The 18,869-nt window shown below is 37.2% G+C and overlaps 3 protein-coding genes and 1 long non-coding RNA gene across 8 annotated transcripts; 1 reads left to right on the top strand and 3 right to left on the bottom strand.

Moving 5' to 3' along the window:
* Nucleotides 1–2,236, top strand: LOC148212100 (adenine/guanine permease AZG1-like). The gene has a single exon (XM_088122789.1). The coding sequence runs from the start codon at nucleotides 275–277 to the stop codon at nucleotides 2,021–2,023; it is 1,749 nt and encodes a 582-aa protein (XP_087978915.1). The 5' UTR covers nucleotides 1–274; the 3' UTR covers nucleotides 2,024–2,236.
* A 648-nt stretch (nucleotides 2,237–2,884) lies between these two features.
* Nucleotides 2,885–8,090, bottom strand: ETG1 (E2F target protein 1 (ETG1)). 4 transcript variants are annotated; one of them, XM_022278648.2, is made up of 15 exons: nucleotides 7,854–8,090; nucleotides 7,674–7,787; nucleotides 7,481–7,588; nucleotides 7,211–7,342; nucleotides 6,557–6,601; nucleotides 6,193–6,306; nucleotides 5,922–6,080; nucleotides 5,629–5,703; nucleotides 5,393–5,506; nucleotides 5,005–5,207; nucleotides 4,788–4,923; nucleotides 4,462–4,689; nucleotides 4,274–4,341; nucleotides 4,071–4,186; nucleotides 2,885–3,333 (listed from the first exon to the last, which is right to left on the bottom strand). In XM_022278648.2, the coding sequence occupies exons 1-14, from the start codon at nucleotides 8,088–8,090 to the stop codon at nucleotides 4,072–4,074; spliced, it is 1,848 nt and encodes a 615-aa protein (XP_022134340.2). In that variant the 3' UTR covers nucleotides 2,885–3,333; nucleotide 4,071. The 4 variants fall into 4 exon arrangements, with proteins under 4 accessions (XP_022134340.2, XP_022134339.1, XP_022134338.1 ...); XM_022278647.2 differs by lacking the exon at nucleotides 2,885–3,333 and adding an exon at nucleotides 3,351–3,589 and having other exon boundaries at nucleotides 7,854–8,089; XM_022278646.2 differs by lacking the exon at nucleotides 2,885–3,333 and having other exon boundaries at nucleotides 3,617–4,186; nucleotides 7,854–8,089.
* A 4,475-nt stretch (nucleotides 8,091–12,565) lies between these two features.
* On the bottom strand, nucleotides 12,566–14,573 carry LOC111006736 (small ribosomal subunit protein eS26y). Its single transcript, XM_022278819.2, has 5 exons — nucleotides 14,417–14,573; nucleotides 14,254–14,346; nucleotides 13,838–13,922; nucleotides 13,618–13,751; nucleotides 12,566–12,784 (listed from the first exon to the last, which is right to left on the bottom strand). The coding sequence occupies exons 1-5, from the start codon at nucleotides 14,417–14,419 to the stop codon at nucleotides 12,713–12,715; spliced, it is 387 nt and encodes a 128-aa protein (XP_022134511.1). The 5' UTR covers nucleotides 14,420–14,573; the 3' UTR covers nucleotides 12,566–12,712.
* Nucleotides 14,574–15,821: 1,248 nt separating this feature from the next.
* On the bottom strand, nucleotides 15,822–18,264 carry LOC148212099 (uncharacterized). Of its 2 annotated transcripts, none has more exons than XR_015790164.1 (3): nucleotides 18,071–18,264; nucleotides 17,410–17,682; nucleotides 15,822–16,582 (listed from the first exon to the last, which is right to left on the bottom strand). It is a non-coding gene; the product is annotated as an uncharacterized LOC148212099 (long non-coding RNA). The 2 variants fall into 2 exon arrangements; XR_015790163.1 differs by having other exon boundaries at nucleotides 17,410–17,528; nucleotides 18,071–18,256.
* Between the last annotated feature and the right edge of the window lie 605 nt (nucleotides 18,265–18,869).

The following is an 18,869-nucleotide window of genomic DNA, read 5'->3' as shown; positions in this document are numbered from 1 at the left end:
TTCATTTATTTAGAAAATATCTCAAATGATATCAATGCAATACCATCCTAGGAAAAATAAAAATAACCATAAAAAGAATAATTAAATTAAAATTAAGAGATAAATAATAAGGCTTGACTGAAGAAAAACCCAGAGATACGGTTCCCGGAATCTATCCTCTGCTCCGCGAATCAGACTCTGCCATTACTTACTTCATCTTCTTCAAGTTTATTTATATCTTCTCTTCAATCAATTATGTGATTACAGGTTTTTTGTCCACTGTTCTTGTACGGCCATGGAAATTGAACCCAATACGACGTCGCATCATCCGGACCGGATTTCCCGGCTGAACGACGCTGCGGCCAAAACTTGGATCGGAAAGCGGTTCAAATTGGCGGAGAGAAATTCGAGCTTCACCACCGAGCTCCGGGCCGGCACCGCCACCTTCCTCACCATGGCTTACATCTTGGCCGTCAACGCCTCCATCCTCACCGACTCCGGCGGAACCTGCTCTTACTCCGATTGCGTCCCTCTCTGTTCCGACCCTTCCGTCTCTGTTCCCAATTGTTCCGGGTCCAATATCCGGGTCATCCAACCCGACGCGGGCTGTATGTTCGACCCGGTTAATCCTGGGTACGCCAATTGCCTAGACGGAATCCGGCGAGACTTAATTGTAGCCACCATCGCTTCGTCGTTGATCGGTTGCGTTATAATGGGAGTTTTCGCGAATCTTCCCCTGGCTCTGGCGCCCGGAATGGGGACCAACGCTTATTTCGCTTACACCGTCGTCGGATTCCATGGTTCCGGCAATATCTCCTACCGGGGTGCTCTGACCGCCGTCTTCATCGAGGGATTAATCTTCCTCTTCATTTCCGCAATCGGATTTAGGGCCAAACTCGCCAAACTCGTCCCGAGGCCGGTCCGAATCAGTTCCTCTGCCGGAATCGGGCTATTTCTGGCCTTCATCGGATTACAGAGCAGCCAAGGAATCGGGCTAATCGGCTTCAGCCCGTCGACGTTGGTGACGATCGGAGCCTGCCCGGAATCGGCACGTGTCTCGGTCGCACCCGTGGTGACGTCACCGAACGGCACGGTGAGTCTAATGACAGGAGGAACGGTTTCCGGCGGAATCCTCTGCACGAGCGGGCGGATGGAGAGCCCAACGTTGTGGCTGGGCGTGGTGGGATTCGTGATAATTGGTTACTGCCTGGTGAAGAACATCAAAGGGGCAATGATTTACGGGATCGTGTTCGTGACGGCGGTTTCGTGGTTCCGTAAAACGAGCGTGACGGCGTTTCCGGCGACGGCGGCGGGGGACGCGGCGTATGAGTACTTTAAGAAAGTAGTGGATATACACACGATTAAAAGTACAGCTGGAGCACTCAGCTTTAGGGATTTGGGGAAGGCCCACTTTTGGGAAGCAATGGTCACTTTCTTGTACGTGGATATTTTGGATACCACCGGTACCCTTTATTCCATGGCTCGATTCGCCGGATTCGTTGATCGGAACGGCGATTTCGAGGGGCAGTACTTTGCGTTTATGTCCGACGCCACGGCCATTGTGGTGGGTTCGTTGCTGGGGACGTCGCCGGTGACGGCGTTCATTGAGTCGTCCACGGGGATAAGGGAGGGGGGGAGGACGGGGCTGACGGCGTTGACGGTGGCCGGGTATTTCTTATTGGCGTTTTTTTTTACGCCGCTGTTGGCGTCGATTCCGTCGTGGGCGGTGGGGCCGCCGCTGATATTGGTGGGGGTGTTGATGATGAAGGCGGTGGTGGAGATTGAATGGAGTGATATGAGGCAGGCGATTCCGGCGTTCATGACGTTGATTTTGATGCCGTTGACTTATTCAATAGCGTATGGTTTGATTGGTGGAATAGGGACTTACGTGGTGCTGCATGCATGGGATTGGAGCCTGGCGGGTTTCCGAAAATGTGGACTCCTGAAGAAGAAAACTGAGGTCAGCGGATCCTCATCCAACGGGCAGCCGCAGGCAGAAGAAGATCCTGCCCGAAAGTCCCTAGGGAGCTACCCGCTACATTGACATCATAGGGGGAGGGCCTGACAGAATAGACCAACATCTTTTAATCAAAGGATTTGACTTTTGGTGACAATAATTCATAAACCGAAGCCAACGCGTTTACATTACCATACAGTCAAAATCTATTCCAATTGGTTTTTGTAATTTTTTTTTTTTAATGTTGATTTCCTAGTTTACTCTTGCTAAATGAATATAAAGATTAAATCCTCTGCCATATATGAATTTAAATTTTTAACTACCATCTAACCGTTTCAATGTTAATTTAACTTTGAGATTATGAGTTTGAATCTCTACTACCTCTCTAGAAATATCCCTCTTGTCACTAAAGTTTAATTTAATTCTCAAGTTAAAGATCCCAAATGTATTTTAAAGTCTATGCAATATTGTTTTATGGTAGCATTTTTGGTTTTTGGACCACAAAACAGAATTTGGGCTAAAATTTAACAAGAAACAAAACAAGCAATGATGAAGAAGAATAAGAAGGTGCTGATTCTTGTGTTGTGGTTGTGGCGAGTGGGGATTCGAAGGAACAAGATGATGCTCAGCTTCACTTTCGTTGTGAGCCCAAACGCCAACCGAATCCTCCACACCCACAGTTCACGGCGTTTTATGTTTTTGGGGAATTAAGGTTACAAATTCAAAACAATACATTATCCAAACACCTGTCTTCATCTTTTTCATTTGGTGGGGAATCACTTCACCTACTAATTTCTTTTTAGCCTAAAAAAACTGATCCCATAAATAATTTAAGCACATCTTTCAAATAACAAACAATAATATAAATATTTAAGTTAATAGGAAAACAGTAGCAGTGTAGCAGCCGTACATTATATTCTGGTGCTAACCATGAAAAGAAAACAATGGTTGAGGTGAAAATTATTAAGTTAGACAACCCAACAATTCTGGAATAACGAAAGAGAATAAGGGGCAAAGTGAGTGGCACATATTCTTGCATCACACGAAATAATGTGGCTGTGGCATGTGTGTGTCTTCTATTCCAGCCTTGTAAGTTGTAACCCCAAAGCAAAAAAAAAAAAAAAAGGACCATTTTTGGAGGTTTTAGAGGCATCGGAGACAAGACAAGACATGGTCCACAACACAACACAAAGCTCTTCATGATAACTCAGACACGTATTGAGGTTCTCGTCTGAAATGACACCATTACTCACTCTGTGTCCAAGTGGTTCCATACTTTCTTACACTCTTCATGCTAAAGATCCCACCCCGCCACCCTATTATGTTCATTATTGATGGTATCTCAGCCCTGGCTTCGCTTTCATTTTCTCATCCATTTGTTCTCTCTTTTTCTGCTTCTGAAAAGTAGCATATTGTCACAACCCAGAGTAAAGATGAAGCTATCAAGTGCTGGCAGCCTGACATCTATGGAATTTTCAAGTCATCTAGTCAATGAATTGACTGGTGTTATCCAAGTTTATAGTTGCTCTTTTTTAACTTTTAACTGTGAAGCATACTGCTTTATGTCTCAACAAGTCTTTGGAAGTCAATCCCACAAAAATTTTATCCAAACTACAAAGCCACTTTCAAGACATTTTTGGACAATTCATGTACCTGATAAAATAACGGCACTAAGAAATCTAACAAAAAAAGTCGAACTCTTGTAAATTACTTCTAATATTGCATTCAGTATCCAGGCCAAACATTTTATCAACAGTTCTATAAATAAAATCCAAAAAAAAAACCCAATTACAGTTACAGATGCTTTTAGGCAGCACACGCTAAAGCATGGCAGTGGCAGGCTTTCCTATGGTTGAATTTGGTGCGCTAAGTTCCAATCCAACACTAGGGTCTGAGGTTACTGGTGACAAACTTACTTTAAGTCCTGAACAGATGTGGGAATTGGTTTTCTTCTGCTTGGGACCCCCCTAAACTCCTCTTGCTTGCAAAGTACTAGTGGTTGCCTAATTGTTTGATGTGGTTTCATTTCTAACCAGATCATTTACAGACACTTAAGGGTGCAATACAACAATCTCTAAACCACCTATCGACTAAAACGGATAAAATGAAGTGCCGAGTGGGCTTTACGGAATACCTCACGTGAGCCTCTCCTTTCTCAGCCTTTCTATTTCCTTGGCTATCTGCCAATGTTCCAATGAAAGGCAGGTTTCTCCATAACTTGCGGATATCAGGCGGCCAATCGTTAGCAACCTGCACAATAATTATAGAGGTTAAGAAAACCATTAGGGAAGTACGAATCAGAAGTGAACACTTTGCAAGCAAACATGTGCTACTTGCCTGCTTAAGTCTTGGCTGGCTAAGCTCCTATCTGCTTGCTTTGCTGCCACCAAGTCATTTTCTACAACCTGTCACATATTAGATCCCAAAATTATAATTTCAAGCCTCAGAGAATATCATCTTTCATTCCTATTTCATTGACAATTTTACAGGCTCGCTCTCAGGAATCAAGAAAACCTAATAGGTACCTGCTGCATTTCTGACTCAATGGAATGTGGCAATGACCTTACATTACATAAGTACCACCTCCATGCTTCTAGTGCAACCATATCAGTAATTGCAGATGAACCTACAGCGGAAGGTTGGAAAGGCACAACCAAATCAGCTGGCAAAATGTTTGATTTACCCTCGGACAAAATTAACAATTGGACATCGGTTGTCATATCCATTTTGTAATATTTGAAATCATATTCGACCTGGAGGCAAGAAGGATTAATTAATCAATACAATGACTAGAAAATATTTCATATAATTGCAATGTTCATGTACAAATAGGCTGCACCAACACAAATACCTTTTGCAACTCCATTAGACTTTTTAGCAGCCTTGCATTTTCAACTCCTACAGAACTCAGTGTCCCTGTTTGTAGTTGAGTTTCATCAATCATCAAATGTGAGCCTTCTGCCAGCTGAAGGACACCAGGAACCAGTCTGTAATTTGTCGAGATATTAGACCACCAACTCACGGCATCATTTCAATGGTAGAGAATAAGTCATTCACCATCTAGTTACCTGTTTGTCTCATAATCCTTCTTCGGTGCCAATGAGGCAGTATTTAGATATTCCACTGTGAGTGGTACGTATTCCGTGAATGGAAGAAGGCTCTTGACAGTAAGCCTAAGCTGATTGCCAAAAATGGACATACTTTCTTTGTTGAAACCTGTGAGGTTTAGTGAAAGTTTACCCACTGCCAAGGAATCCACCCTGGCATGCACCTATTCAGGAAAATTACCCATTAAAATTTAAACCCAAACATGATAACAGAGTGATCAAAATATTAGCATCCAGAGTTTAAGATGATAGAACTAGTTGATGGATAAAATAATAATGAAGAATTAAAAGGATGTGCCCTAATCATTATAAGAACGCCGGAAACTATGACGATGAAATTAACCCTCACCTTGGACAGAAGATGCAACAACAAAAAATTAGCTGCCACTCCATCATTGCCAAGAACGACTGTCAGGTGATTCAGAAGAGCTGTACGTATCTCTCTAATTTGATGGGTTTGGGGCTGTTACATAAGAGTATGACAGTATATACATAAGTGGCAAACAATGAAAAAGCTGAGAAAAACTACAATAGTGATGGAATAAAAGAAATCTAAGTGACAAAATGAGACATCGCTTATAGTACCTCAAACACATGGCAAGTTTGAAGGAAGTCATGAACAGCAAGTTTCCTGTGAATAACACAATGGAGACGTGGTACCTATACCAGAAAAAGAGAGTGATGCTATATCAATCTAGTCTGACCACTGAAAAATGTTTTAACTTCGACAGATACTCAGTTTTAGAAATCATAAAACTATTTTTAACCCTATAATCTGGACAAGGAGTAGACAAGAAGTGCAACGTGTTAAATCTGTTTAATTCGTTTTTAAGAATTAGATGAAGAAAATGATGGAAGAGTTCAAAATGCATCAATACCGTGTCTGGAGGAAATTGAACTGATAAGTCTTCACTTAAACCATTTGAGAACTCATCATCCTCGTTCTTGTCAACTTTCGGCTCTGTGCCCAGGGTAATAACACCAATAAACTCAAATACATCATTCAGCTTTAACTCAGATTCCACAGTATCGTATATCTGCAATATAGATGGATATTCTGAAAATTAATAAACATTGCTAACCCAATTGCACAATTGATAATAACAATAATATGACAACAGAAACTCAGAATATCGATTGGGCAATTACCTTAACCAGACAAGGAAGAAAATCCCTTTCAGCATTACTGACGGTGCTTAGACTAGATGTAGCCGCAGTGAAAATATTCTGAGACTGTAAGCCTGGAGAAAGTTGTTCATCTTTCTATTGAAGGAATGAAAACAAAGGAATAAGTCCAATTAGAATACACCAATAGAGGTACAACAGCATAAGGTGGAACAACAATATGCAAGCATTCTCTATTATGTCCATTTCTGGTATAATAACCGCTTGATGGTGAAAGATTACTTATGAACTCCAAAAGATTGTGCTTAATCTGAAGTCTAGACATAATGCACCCATGCAAGTAACAGCAAATAAAATTATGATGTAGTTAAAAAAAAATTTTGCTCACCATCTTTTTCGCACTTGAAGAACCTTGAAGCTCATTGCTTGGGGCCTGTTAGTTTAAATGAAATGTCAGAAAGGCAGCTGCTAGTATTCCTTTTATAATTAAACACTTACAAAGTAACCAATGCCTACATAAAATTATAATTAGAGATTGAGAATGATTGTAATTCAGTAGATATTTTGAAGCAACCATACTCATGTTATAAGTCTTTCTAAGTAGCTACAAGTGGTGACAGCTAAACTCTATTAAGCACAAAAAATTCATGAGAAAATCTCTAACAAATCTCATTCCAAGTTCCTAGGGGTAGCTCTGTTTCCCTCCTTAATTTAAACAAAGCAAACCTTCTCGAAGGCTTAATAGCTAAGATGGAAAAATTCCAACTAGAGACATTTCCATTTCACTTCATCAGTGACAGTCATTATTTACGCTATCCTGCTAAATGTGATAAATATGTGAAAAATCTCTCTGTACAACTACTCCATATATCTCCGAGCAGGGACAATGGCATAAATTTTAATTGAGAGAAGGGGGGAAGAACTTCTATTTAGGCTCATCCCTAGCACCATAAATAAAACTAACATATAGGAATACCACAAGTACAGAATAAATACAAATTAAATAAATAAAACAAGAACAAGTCACAGAGGGAAAAAGTACAAGCAAGTCCATATGATCGATATCATTCGCATCCACTCTGTGCCGCTTTTCTCTGTTTTCAGATGTCCCCTCAACATTCTGATTGGTATCTCCTAGTTGTGAGGATTCTGTCCAATAATTCTGACCTGGAACCTAAATGAAATGATAAAGAAATTACTCGAGAACAAGTCATCAAGCGTCACATGGTTTTGTTTATACATGCTCAAATTCAAAGAGAGGAAAAAGTAGCAGAAACAGCTAACAAACTAAGGATTCTCCTTGAAAACTCACAGGCACACAGTATAGCAAACGGCGTTCCCAGATGCGCATATCTGGTGAAAATCCCATTGGGCATTGAGACGAATCCGTAAACTTGGTGGTTTTCCAAGTGGAGCCATCCTTAGAAAGACAATATACAGTCTTAACACATGAAAACAGCAATATCCTGAACGTAAATTTCCGAGTAACGGATAACTGAAATTACCTTGTAAGCGCCAACATAAAATTCATTTCCTAGCATGTCTTGTATCATTCCTCGAAACCGAACAAGAGTATTGGGCTGAACCCATCTAGCGCTCGAAGCGTTAAGAATCGGAACCTACATAAAGCGACTGATCAAATGAATGATTCAATAACCTAATGAAACTAAATCCCTAATTCTTACATGACCAAATAAGACCTTAGAGAGACCATTTTGGTCGAAAAGGAAGTGGCGAAAGGGATCGAGAGCGCCCCAGTCCTTGCCATCAAAACACGCTGGATTGGAACCAGATGATATCGCCTTCTCGAAGGTTGATCTCACAGCGCCAAGAGGATTAAGAAGAAAATCGTACGGTAATCCAACCATGATTGCGTCCTCTCTCTCTCTCTCTCTCTCTCTCTCTCTCTCTCTCTCAAGCATCTTTATTTTGGCGCCCTAAATAAGATGAAGAACAAGCAGAGATTTCCCGCCAAATCCAAGAGCTTGTGCTTCTTAGTTCCCGCCATTCTTCACGTCCATGTAATATAATTGCAATACCCGGGCTGAAGCCTGGATTTGATATTGGGCCTTAGCAACTATTGGGCCACCAACCCTAACTTTCAGCCCAAAGCTGAACTCGATTGGGCTCTTCACAATTCAGACCCAGAGTGGACCAAATCGTTGATGTGCTTTGCTTTCAGCTCCAAAGAGAGTGTTTTCTTTTAGTTTAAACAATGTGGAGGTGAAAATTCAAGAGTAATATTTGAAATTTATGACAAAAGGTAAAATATAATAAAATTTGCCAACATGAGCATAACTCAATGGTTGAGATAATAATGTTAATCAAATGTAAGAATAGAGATTCGAACCTATGATCTCTTATATCATATAGAGATATCTTAACCATTGAGCTATGCTCAAGTTGTCAATAATGAAGACAACAATAAAGATTTAAGGAAACATATTCAAATACCAACACTTCACTTCCAAACTTTTTTTTAAGTACATTAACATGTGGAGGCAGGGATTTAAACTCACGACTTTTTACTCGGAAACTTATACTATAACCGTGAATTGTAGAAGCTAAGTCATATTAGTAGACAACAAATGAAGTGCGTTTAATAAGTCATTTCTAGTGAATATTATCTTGTAAGGATTGTTTGGTCTTTTTATATAAAAAAAAGTAAAAAAAAAAAAAGAATCGGAACCTATTTCTTCTTTAATGGCATTTTAGTCTTTAAGCATCAAAATAGGGGGGAAATTACAAATTTAGATCTTTATCCAAAACTCATATTCTCTGAGTGCTTCTTTTAATTATTTGACCTAATTTAGATATTTGACCCATCTATTATCAATATACCATTTTATTTTTCAATGTCAAGATCATAATTAAATAGTGACATTATTCAAAACTTCGAAAAAATAGATACCAAATTGAAACTTTTAATATTTCAAAATCAAATAATAATGATGCAAACCTAAGCAATGAGGTAAAATATTTGGGTAAGAAAGAAAGTGGAATACAGTTAGAGGATGGAGGCAGCAGGCACTACTCTTAAACTTGCCGCCCAAGCTTCGTGCAACGCTCAAACCGCGTAAGCACCGCCACACCACAGCACTGCAATCCAATGTGGACTCAATGCTCAATGGTGGGCCCCAATATATTGCACAGTCAACATGACGTGTCACCACTCCCCCACTCGCTCTCTCTTCTACGCTCTCTCACTCGCTGCTTTAACCTAAAATTTTCAACCTTTTTCTTTATTCCACAATAACTTTACTTTATTAATTAACACAAAAATCCAAATATCATATCCAGTTTATTGCTCTCTCAATCCTATCATATCATTCCAATTAAGTGATAGCTTCATAATCGACATTAATCGAAAGAAATAATTGCGCTCACAAAGAGTCGTTAAAATTAAACTCTTGAAACTTTAAGATTATCGAATTATTACAATTAAATACAACTACCAACGTACGTTGTTGTGTTTAATTATTATTTCATTTTTAGTTTCTTTGTTAGATGTTATACTTATAAACCTACTTTTACATTTGTGTATATTTATTTAGAGATAATTATAACCGTTTAAAAAATAAATAAAAAAATCAAAATTAACTCTTACAGTATTATAAACAAAAACAAGCATACTCATTTTATTTACTGTCTGTCAGTATTCACTAGAGTAGATATTTAGATAATAAATTAAACTATAATAGAAAAAGTAAAGTTGGAAAAGAAGTAGGTGTGTTAATTTTCAAAAAGCATGCGACTTTTGCATCAAATATAATGATGGTAGATTAGAATCTAACTTGGTCCCTCCACCACAACCTTATAAATCAAAAATATCAAAACTTTATATTTCAGATTAAAATTTCAACCAGCACCAGCAGCACCACGTGGCGCGGAGCGTGAAATATGGCGCGCGTGTCATGCGACTGCGTGACACATTAATTAGAAGGAAAAATCAAACTTGTGATGTTGACCTCTTCCACTGAACCAAAATCGGCCCCTTTATAAAAACCCCATCACCAAACCAAACTCCTCGTTCCGAATTAAAGCTCTCCAAATTCTCCAATGGCGAAGCCGTCCCACGTGACACAAATCTTCCTCGTCTTTGCCCTCCTTCTCTCCCTCTCTGGCTCGTCCTCGTCGGCCAGATTGCTCCCGGAGCCGGAGTTGAATCTGGCTCTTCCGGCGGATCCGGCGGCGGCGCTGTCCCGGAAGTATGGGCCTCTGCTTCTGGGTTTTCTGCCCAAGGGGGCGATTCCGTCGTCGGGGCCGAGCAAAGGAACCAACGACTTCAACACCTAGAATTTCTGTTCAATTTTTTTCTTTTTAATCTCTGTATTTGGGGTTCTGTAATACTAATTATTTGTTCTGTGTAAAGTGTAAATGCTCATTCAAAGGTGACGTAGAGGGGGGGGGGGTCTGATTATATTTGATTCATTGTTTCATTATTATGCAATTATTTATACTATTAATATTGATCTACTGATGAACACGGCAATCATTCTTTTAATTATTACAATTTTTAGTTTCTGTATTCTGTTCTGAACATCGCTGAAGTTTTGTTTTGAAACTCCGGTCTCTTTTTCTTCAAATGAGGAGGGAAATTAAAAAGAATATATGCGTATAAATATATATATTATGATGTAGGGGTAGTTTTAAATTTTATTGTTAAGTACTAAGATAATAACAATCCTTCGGTCGATAAAGCTGGAACTTTTCCACTAAAAGATTGTTTTCGTTATGCGTGATAACATAATTTTGGAAAATTTACGAGTAATTTGATGTTTTTTTAGTGCGAGAAATCTGGTCGATATATGTTTTTAACTAGCTAAGGTAAGTTTAGATTCATGAGTATTTTAACGTTTAATTATCTAAAATAGTAAATGGTATGAAATTTTAGTTACTGGTAAATTTGAACGTCCCCTCTCAATTAGATTTCAAAAAGATATTTAGTTATGTAGTTGTACTTTTTTTTTAATTTAAAATATTAAAACTGTAATTTGCAAATAAGTATTAATTTGATAAACTGATAATAGTAGTAGCATTTTTTCAGGCAGAGTAATTGACCAAGATTAATTAAATATTAATTTGTATACCATCCGTTTATTTTTATTTTTCTGATAATTTTGTATACTATCTTTCAAGTTTCAATCAGGGCGTGAAGATAATATGTTAGCGCTCGCTCAACAAAGAGTAGAGAGATATTTTTAAAGTTCAAGAAGGAGACTTTCAAATACTACCTTTGATCTTTCAAAATTGTTTCAAAAGTACCCTTTTGATTAATTTGGATCCGAAGTTGACATGGCAAAATCTAAAATGTGACAATTAACATGGGAACTAAAAAAAAAAAAAAAGACTAGAAGCACTTATTTGACTGAATTGCTCAAATTCAGTTATCTCACTCCCTAGATCTAGACTAGACTAGACTGAGTAAGAAAAGCAAAACCATTGTTCATAATGATTGATCAAAAGTTCCTGCAACTTGTCCATTATGTCCATTGTAAGATTTATATCCGTGAAGACTTGGTTCTCCTCCACGTTAATTGCAACATCGTCTTAACTTCTTTCCTGTCAACTTTTCATTCAAATGTTTGCTCAGAGTATTTTTGAAATATTTATGAGAGTGAAGAGTAGTTTTTAGTGGTATCTTTAAACAAATAACCAAGTTCAAGAGTAATTTTTATAATTTAGCAAAAAAATAATAGCGATTAAACCATAACAATATGGGTTTGGTTAAACTGTTAACTGGTGATTTGGAGAGGTCAATCCAAGTGGGTTCAAAGAGAAATGGTTTGGTTAAACTGTTAACTTGTGATTTGGAGAGGTCAATCGAAGTGGGTTCAAAGAGAAATGGTGAGTTAATACTTGCACTCGCTAAAGTCAATATGGGAGCAGAAGGAGAAAAGGGAGGAGACATTATTTAGATGTGACCACAAGGAGGTGCAGTCATGAGAAAAGGTCGCTGTGGAGACCAAATGCGACTTTCACAATTCACACTTCTGGTCTCTAATTTCTTCTTAGCAAGAGTAAAATTCCTACCAATCACGTTTTAGCTCTCTAAACAATCTCGTGTGTAATCACAAAAATGCTTAAACAAATTGTTACTTCAAATAAATATTAGCAACAACTTAATGTGAACCCAAATAATCGAACTACATTAAATAATATTTAAGAGAACTAAAAAAACTTTTACTAGTTGTGTGATATTATTAATTGGCGGAGGGTCATCTAATAAACATTTAAATTGCCTCTGAGATCACCTTGTCTGATGCGTTCCTTTTTAACCCCAAAAATTTACCGATTCAGGGAAAAAAAACGTATTAACTTCATCATGATCATGTAATAATAGATCCATTCGACATGTTAGATCATAGCTAACAACAAAATGTTAAAGATGAACATGTCAACCAAAAATTAATCAGATTTCAAAAGTAGCTGCAGCATACAATTCTTGAAACAAAACCTTGATATATCAAAAATCCTAAATAAAATTCAAATCCACGATGATTGAGAAACCATAAGAAAATTTAAAAGCATATAAAAAGTTTCTTCAAGTACGGGGTGCAGTTCCAGCTCCAACACGAGGGGCCTGTCCTGGCTGCCCAGGCTTTGGTGCGTCATCCTGAGAAAACATGGACAAATTTCAATTAAATAAACAAGCAGCTTCACACAACCACAATCAATAAACAAATCAGCCAAATAGCAACTTCATCTTCTGAAGTTTAATCAAAATACCAACCAAACAAAACAACCACCTTAAGTTTCAAGAATCGTGAGACTTGTGAAATAAAAAATAAAAAATAAAAAGGGTCATAACTCGGCACTAAGCAAGTATCAGAGATTCAGAAGGCAGTCATAAAATGCATACTAGGTAACAACAGTCATTACCACATACAAGAGGACATCATTAATGTTATACTAACATTATGCGTCACAACAACCACAACAATACAGTTGCAAATTGTAAGACTTGTGTTACAATAAAGCAGGACAGCAGTAAGCATGTATCAAGAGGGTTCATGACCAAGCCCTTGTTAACACTAACCTAAGTTACAACATTCATCATTAGACATGAAGGATATCTTCATTGTTGCATCACCATTATGACTTGCAAATGACAACGGATTCAGTTGAAAATGTGGCATTAGAAAGCTTAAAACAAAAATATTATTCTGATACAATGTTATATGATAAAAGCTTAAAAGAAAAGAGAGACAAGATGCAAACCAAACGAACACGAACCCAATTTACAATATTCAAGTAAACCATTACAACTCGGAGTCAATGAGAAGTTCATGTAAAGCAGTGAAGGCTGGGAAAGGAAAAAATATTGAGTAACTAAAAACAATATATTATACACAGGTTTATATAATCTGCCATCGCAACCCTAGAAAGTGAATCAATTAAACAAACAAAAAAAATTAAAAAACAAGTAAGCTGAATCAAGATATATACCCTGCGTCTAATGAAGCGCTGTGGAGGATCACGCTTCCTCCTGTCAGTGCGTGATCGAACCCTCACAACGTGAGAGTGAATGGCACAGGAAACGCAGTACTGCATCTTAGCATACAGCTTAGGAAGAGTGTACTCTGTACCAAAAACAATCATTGAAATTATCACTGAAGTTGCAATAGTGGAAGACAAAGAAAGAAAGCGTTCAAGAAAGGGATCCTACGATCATAGACACAGGCTTCCTGAACATCCCTAACAGCTGCCTGCTCCACGATGTTCCTGACAAGGAACCTCTTGATGGCCTTGTCCTAATCGCGCATATAAGAAACCTCAACATTAGATATTATATTTCAAACACTGAACCAAATCACTCAGATAATAGGAAAAAACACATCGATTTCAAATTAGCCGAATCTTTAGTTCTACGATAAAACGAAATCAATCGCTATTATTATGAACAAGCGTCGCGCAAAAATTAAAAGATGATTATACACTGTTTAGCTGCTACAGATCAGAAAGGGCACTACAAAGATAAACCTACAAACCCTAATTATCAACAACGACAGAAAGATATATCCAATTTTGGCATATGATAAGCATAGATGAAACGGCGAGAGATGACAAAAGAACCCTAGGTACCTTGGGGCAGCATTTGCCGCAGTTGGAGCAGCGGATAAATTTCACGTGTCCGCGTCCATGCTTGTTGCGTCCACCATTCCTGCGCTTGAAAGTCTGAACCAAAAGATAGATTGTCAAGTAAAATATTAAACGAAAACAAAGAATCGCTGAGAAATTAGGTTACCATGACTCTAGTCTTTCAGAACAACGAGCAAACCAGGAGAAGCAGAGAGCTCGTCGGCTGAATTAGGGTTCACGAATGAGCGGTAGTGATCCTTTTATATGGAGAGGAAGCAGATGGGTGACCTAGCAAATTAAACTCCTCATTTTGGTATATTTACAAATAACCCCCTCTTTTCTCCGGTTTTCCTATTTGTGCCCATAAAAACATGGATTTACAATTATCGCTCCCCGCTGGCCATAATTGCTCAACATATGAAATTATATATATTACATTTCAAATGTATTATAAAATTATTAACTATGTTTTTAAATTATAAGACTTGATTTGATAATGGTTTAATATACATATATATTCATATCTGTGAATGTCCGGACCAGTTTACGAGCTACAATATTTGATGTCAAGAAACATATAAAAATTATTTTGATAATCATTTTATATTTCATTTTAAAATTATTTTGAAGGAGCCAGACATATGATTTTTAAATTTTAAATTTTGATTACGAACCATTTTAATTTGGAGCATTTTAACTCTTTTGAATAAATTTACTAGAAAAATGCAGAATTGTGCTCGTGAGGCAAGGGCTGAAACAATTATGGCCCATGTATTTGCAAAATTCAAGCCCATTTTCTTTTAGATATTATAGCCCATGCAGGTAGTAAATAATAAATTTGTTGACATTCTATTGAAATTTTAGATATTTAGATGCAGGAAAATACCCCTATAATCCTTTCAAGAATTTTCTAAATAAATTCCTTTAAGAAAATAGATAGTTTGTAAAGCCCAAACACACCGAGGCTATTTGCCATATTGACCTTTAGAACTGATGTTGAGTACCCAAAACATCCGATAATAAACACTACATTTGTCCATTTTGTTTGTTATATGTACTTGAAAGAAGATATGATACATTCCAAATTCAAGAAGATATGATACATTCCAAATTAGTTTTTCCTCGAGTGTCCAGACCAATTTGCATGCATTTCAATTATTTTTCAACAACTATGCACAACTAGACTAGATATTGTCACACCTAAGATCACAAACCACCTCCTAACTAATTTTTTCTTTTGGTTCTGTTAGCATTTTGATACATATCAGGGCTTAAATTTGCATCCGTAATGAGAAAAGATACATCATCTTCCTCACTGGAGATGTAAGACAAAATTTCATGCCATTATATAATTTTAGCTTCGGATTCTCGATCGCACTCTCGAGTGAGTCGAGAGTAGAGATAGATATTGAATTCAAGCAGCTTCCAAAGACTTTGTTCTATTTCCACACAGGAGGGCTTGGAGAAAACTTCAGCTGCATTATCCATGGCAAATAGAGGATTTAACCCATCTTCCTTTTTCACTTGGAATGGAAGGTGTGTTTTCATATCATGACAATGAGAGAGGCAAATGTGCAAAAACGGGTCTCCAATAGAAATGAAATAAGCTAGACAATAAATAAAATAGTGGAAACACAAAAGGGGAATTTATAGTCTTTCTTTGACAAACTAGCTACTTGTCTCAGGAAAAAACCTTAAAGCTTCTAAAGAGAGCAACCTTTGACATAGGGACTCTCCATTAGGGTCTTTGGCTGTACCCATTTACGGCTTGCTTGGCCCAGCTTCTCTCAATTCGACACGATTCGACCTGGTCTCGTGAGTAGGACTCCATAACATAATCGGTTGCCCTTCTAGGCTAGGGGCACTTAGCAACTCACTTGTGGGGCATGATACCCAAAAATGGAGTTGGGAGGCCCAAAATCTAGCACTGGTAGCAGGCTAACGACATCGGCATAGGTTGCTTCAGCTCATCACAATCTTGCTCTGTAACTCCTAGGTGGAAATTTCCCAAAGAGTTGCAAATTTCCCAAAAAAATCAATGGGCTGAGTTGCAACAACTTCTGCAAGTAAGGAGTTGGGGGTAAATCAAAGTATCTTGAACCTCGGATGTTTCATATGGTGATTCTGTAGCTGTTTGCAGACTGTAGCGAGTGCATGAATAAGAATATAGGATCATCCCCACCAGAGATAACTTGGAGCCGTACATAACCAAATGGCAGATGCAATCATGTCTCTAGATGCCCAAGAACCCGAAATGTAACTGGGGAGTTTTCCAATCACATAAAATGTACTAAAATTAACTGGAAATGCGGCATGATTGAACCACAAAGACCTGCACGCCCGTCGCCCAAAAACAAAGCTTTAGAATGCATTACGTTATAAGCAAACCGGTTTTGATTGGTTTATAAAGAATTTGGGTTGAACAAACCTTAGAACCTTTTCTTGTCGTATGAAAAAGATGGTTTAAGATTTTTCTCCTTATAAGAAGTTACTAACATCTTGTAATCTAGTTTAGTCAATTAAAGCAGGTAACTAGAACTACTACCCTATCATGTAACGATCGTCGATGCTAGCTTATCAGAAAATTCTATAAATCATAGTGCTACCATATCATAGAATCCATTTCGTATTAGACCTAAAATTGTAGTCATCAATTAAAGGAAAATATATGCTATAGTTTCATTTTGTCGTAGCATCATTGAATTTAATCTGCACAGACACTGTTATTCAAGGTCGAAATGTTCATATCGAAGAAAAGTACTTCAACAGTTAATCAAGCATAACCTCATTCAAGATACAATTTGAGCAACACGTCTCGTTACTATGGCCTAGAGAGACAACATTTAACACAAAGCATTGAGTTGTAGATCAGTGATATTCAAGAAGTACATATCAAGTTCAACCCCTTTCAAGTAATTGAAGCTTTAAAAAGGTTCTAGAGTAATTTATAAACTTGCAACTAAATGATTCAACTAAAACCACCAGGAGTTTGATCGACATACAAATTCCAAATTGATGATAGCGTTATGGAAGTTCAAAATTTAGTCCAATTTTAAGATGTGAAAAACAATATTATCATGGTCTTCTCTAGACAACTAAACTGACAAGCATTTTTCTAAAAGAGAAAAGGGAGGGAACAAAATATAACGAAAGACTGGCCTGAATATATTTCCACGAAAAAAGTTTCCAAAAGCTCACATGGGATGATCGCCAGCTTTGTCATCTGGAAGACAAAGGCCGGAAGTTAAGCTTCCTGACAATGGCTTATACAACAAAACCTGTAATTGAATTAGTCAATGAAACTCGTCAAGGAGAGAATACTTGATAGAATCCATCAAAGTCAACCCTGAAACTTAGACATAAAAGTCACCCCAAAACCCTTGGAAGCTTTCTGTTTCAGAGGCTTATGCTCCAAAAGTTTCATACTCAAATCTACAGGAAGAGAACACACGAAACAGACCAAGATGTTACCACATTCCAAAAAGGGCTAAGTTCAATATGGTTTGACACTAAAATTTCAGCTAGATACAGACATCACAGTATTAGCAGTCAGCCACAGATGAAGAGCACTGCTAGGCCCAAAATCTAAAACAACATTCAATCGATTGGAACATGAACACCAATATATATTTGCAGTCATATGAATCAGTTTTATCTTTGCAGATGAATCTTCAAATTAAGAAACCTACGCAAAAGTTCCATTACGAAATTAACAGGGTACAGAAATTTCTCTCGTTGTCTAGAATAAAACTTTATTTTCTTTAGATGCAGATGAAATCATGACTCGCATTGAAGGGGGGGAGATCAGAAAAGAAAATACCCAGAAAGGCAAAGCAGCTGAAATCGGCCTTCTTGTGGCATCTCTCCGATTCGGTGAGTTCAAAACATTTCAAACCAAAATCAAGCGATCAAAGAGCTAACAGAGCCAGAACCTGACAAACTCTTAAAACGACGTCGGTTTGTTGTTTCTCTGAACGTGAAGATTTTAATAACTTTTTCGGTGGAACATAGGTCACTAGTTGAGTTAGATGGACATTTTTAATAGTCCAGACCATCGTTTGGAATCAATAAGTAATTTTAAATATTTTATCTTATTTAAGATGACAAAGATTTAATTAAAAATTATTTATTTAAATCTTTGTTGAAAGTAAATAAAATAAGAAGTTCATAATATATATTTTAACATTAATTTATTAATATAATTTAAATATGACAAAATTAAATAAATAATTACCTCTAAATAGAGTTTATGTGAAATATGTACTCAAAATTCTATAAACAACAAATAATTTGTTTCTTATTCTTCAAATAATAATTTGAATATTTCAACACTTTCGTTCCATTATTTTGAAATAAAAATTAAATTCTAAGCAAATTTTTTGCAGACACCTTATCTTTACAAGTCATTTACAAATTAAACAAACAAAAAATAGAAATAAATAGGTGAAAACTTCGAAATAAGAATTTTTGCTTTTAATATTCTTGGAAAGTTGAAAAATAAAAAAGAGAATAATTTACCAACTAAATTTAAAATAATAATACCGATAACATAACAATAAGCTTTCCCTTAAAAAAAATTAAATTAAATAATAGTAGTTAGTTCCAAACAAAAAAAGTAG

This window comes from Momordica charantia, assembly GCF_013281855.1.
Source record: "Momordica charantia cultivar OHB3-1 chromosome 4 unlocalized genomic scaffold, Mcharantia_2.0 BLBB01000004.1, whole genome shotgun sequence".
NCBI lineage: Eukaryota > Viridiplantae > Streptophyta > Magnoliopsida > Cucurbitales > Cucurbitaceae > Momordica > Momordica charantia.
Note: the sequence above shows the minus strand (reverse complement) of the source record. Positions and strands in the feature narration are given on the sequence as shown.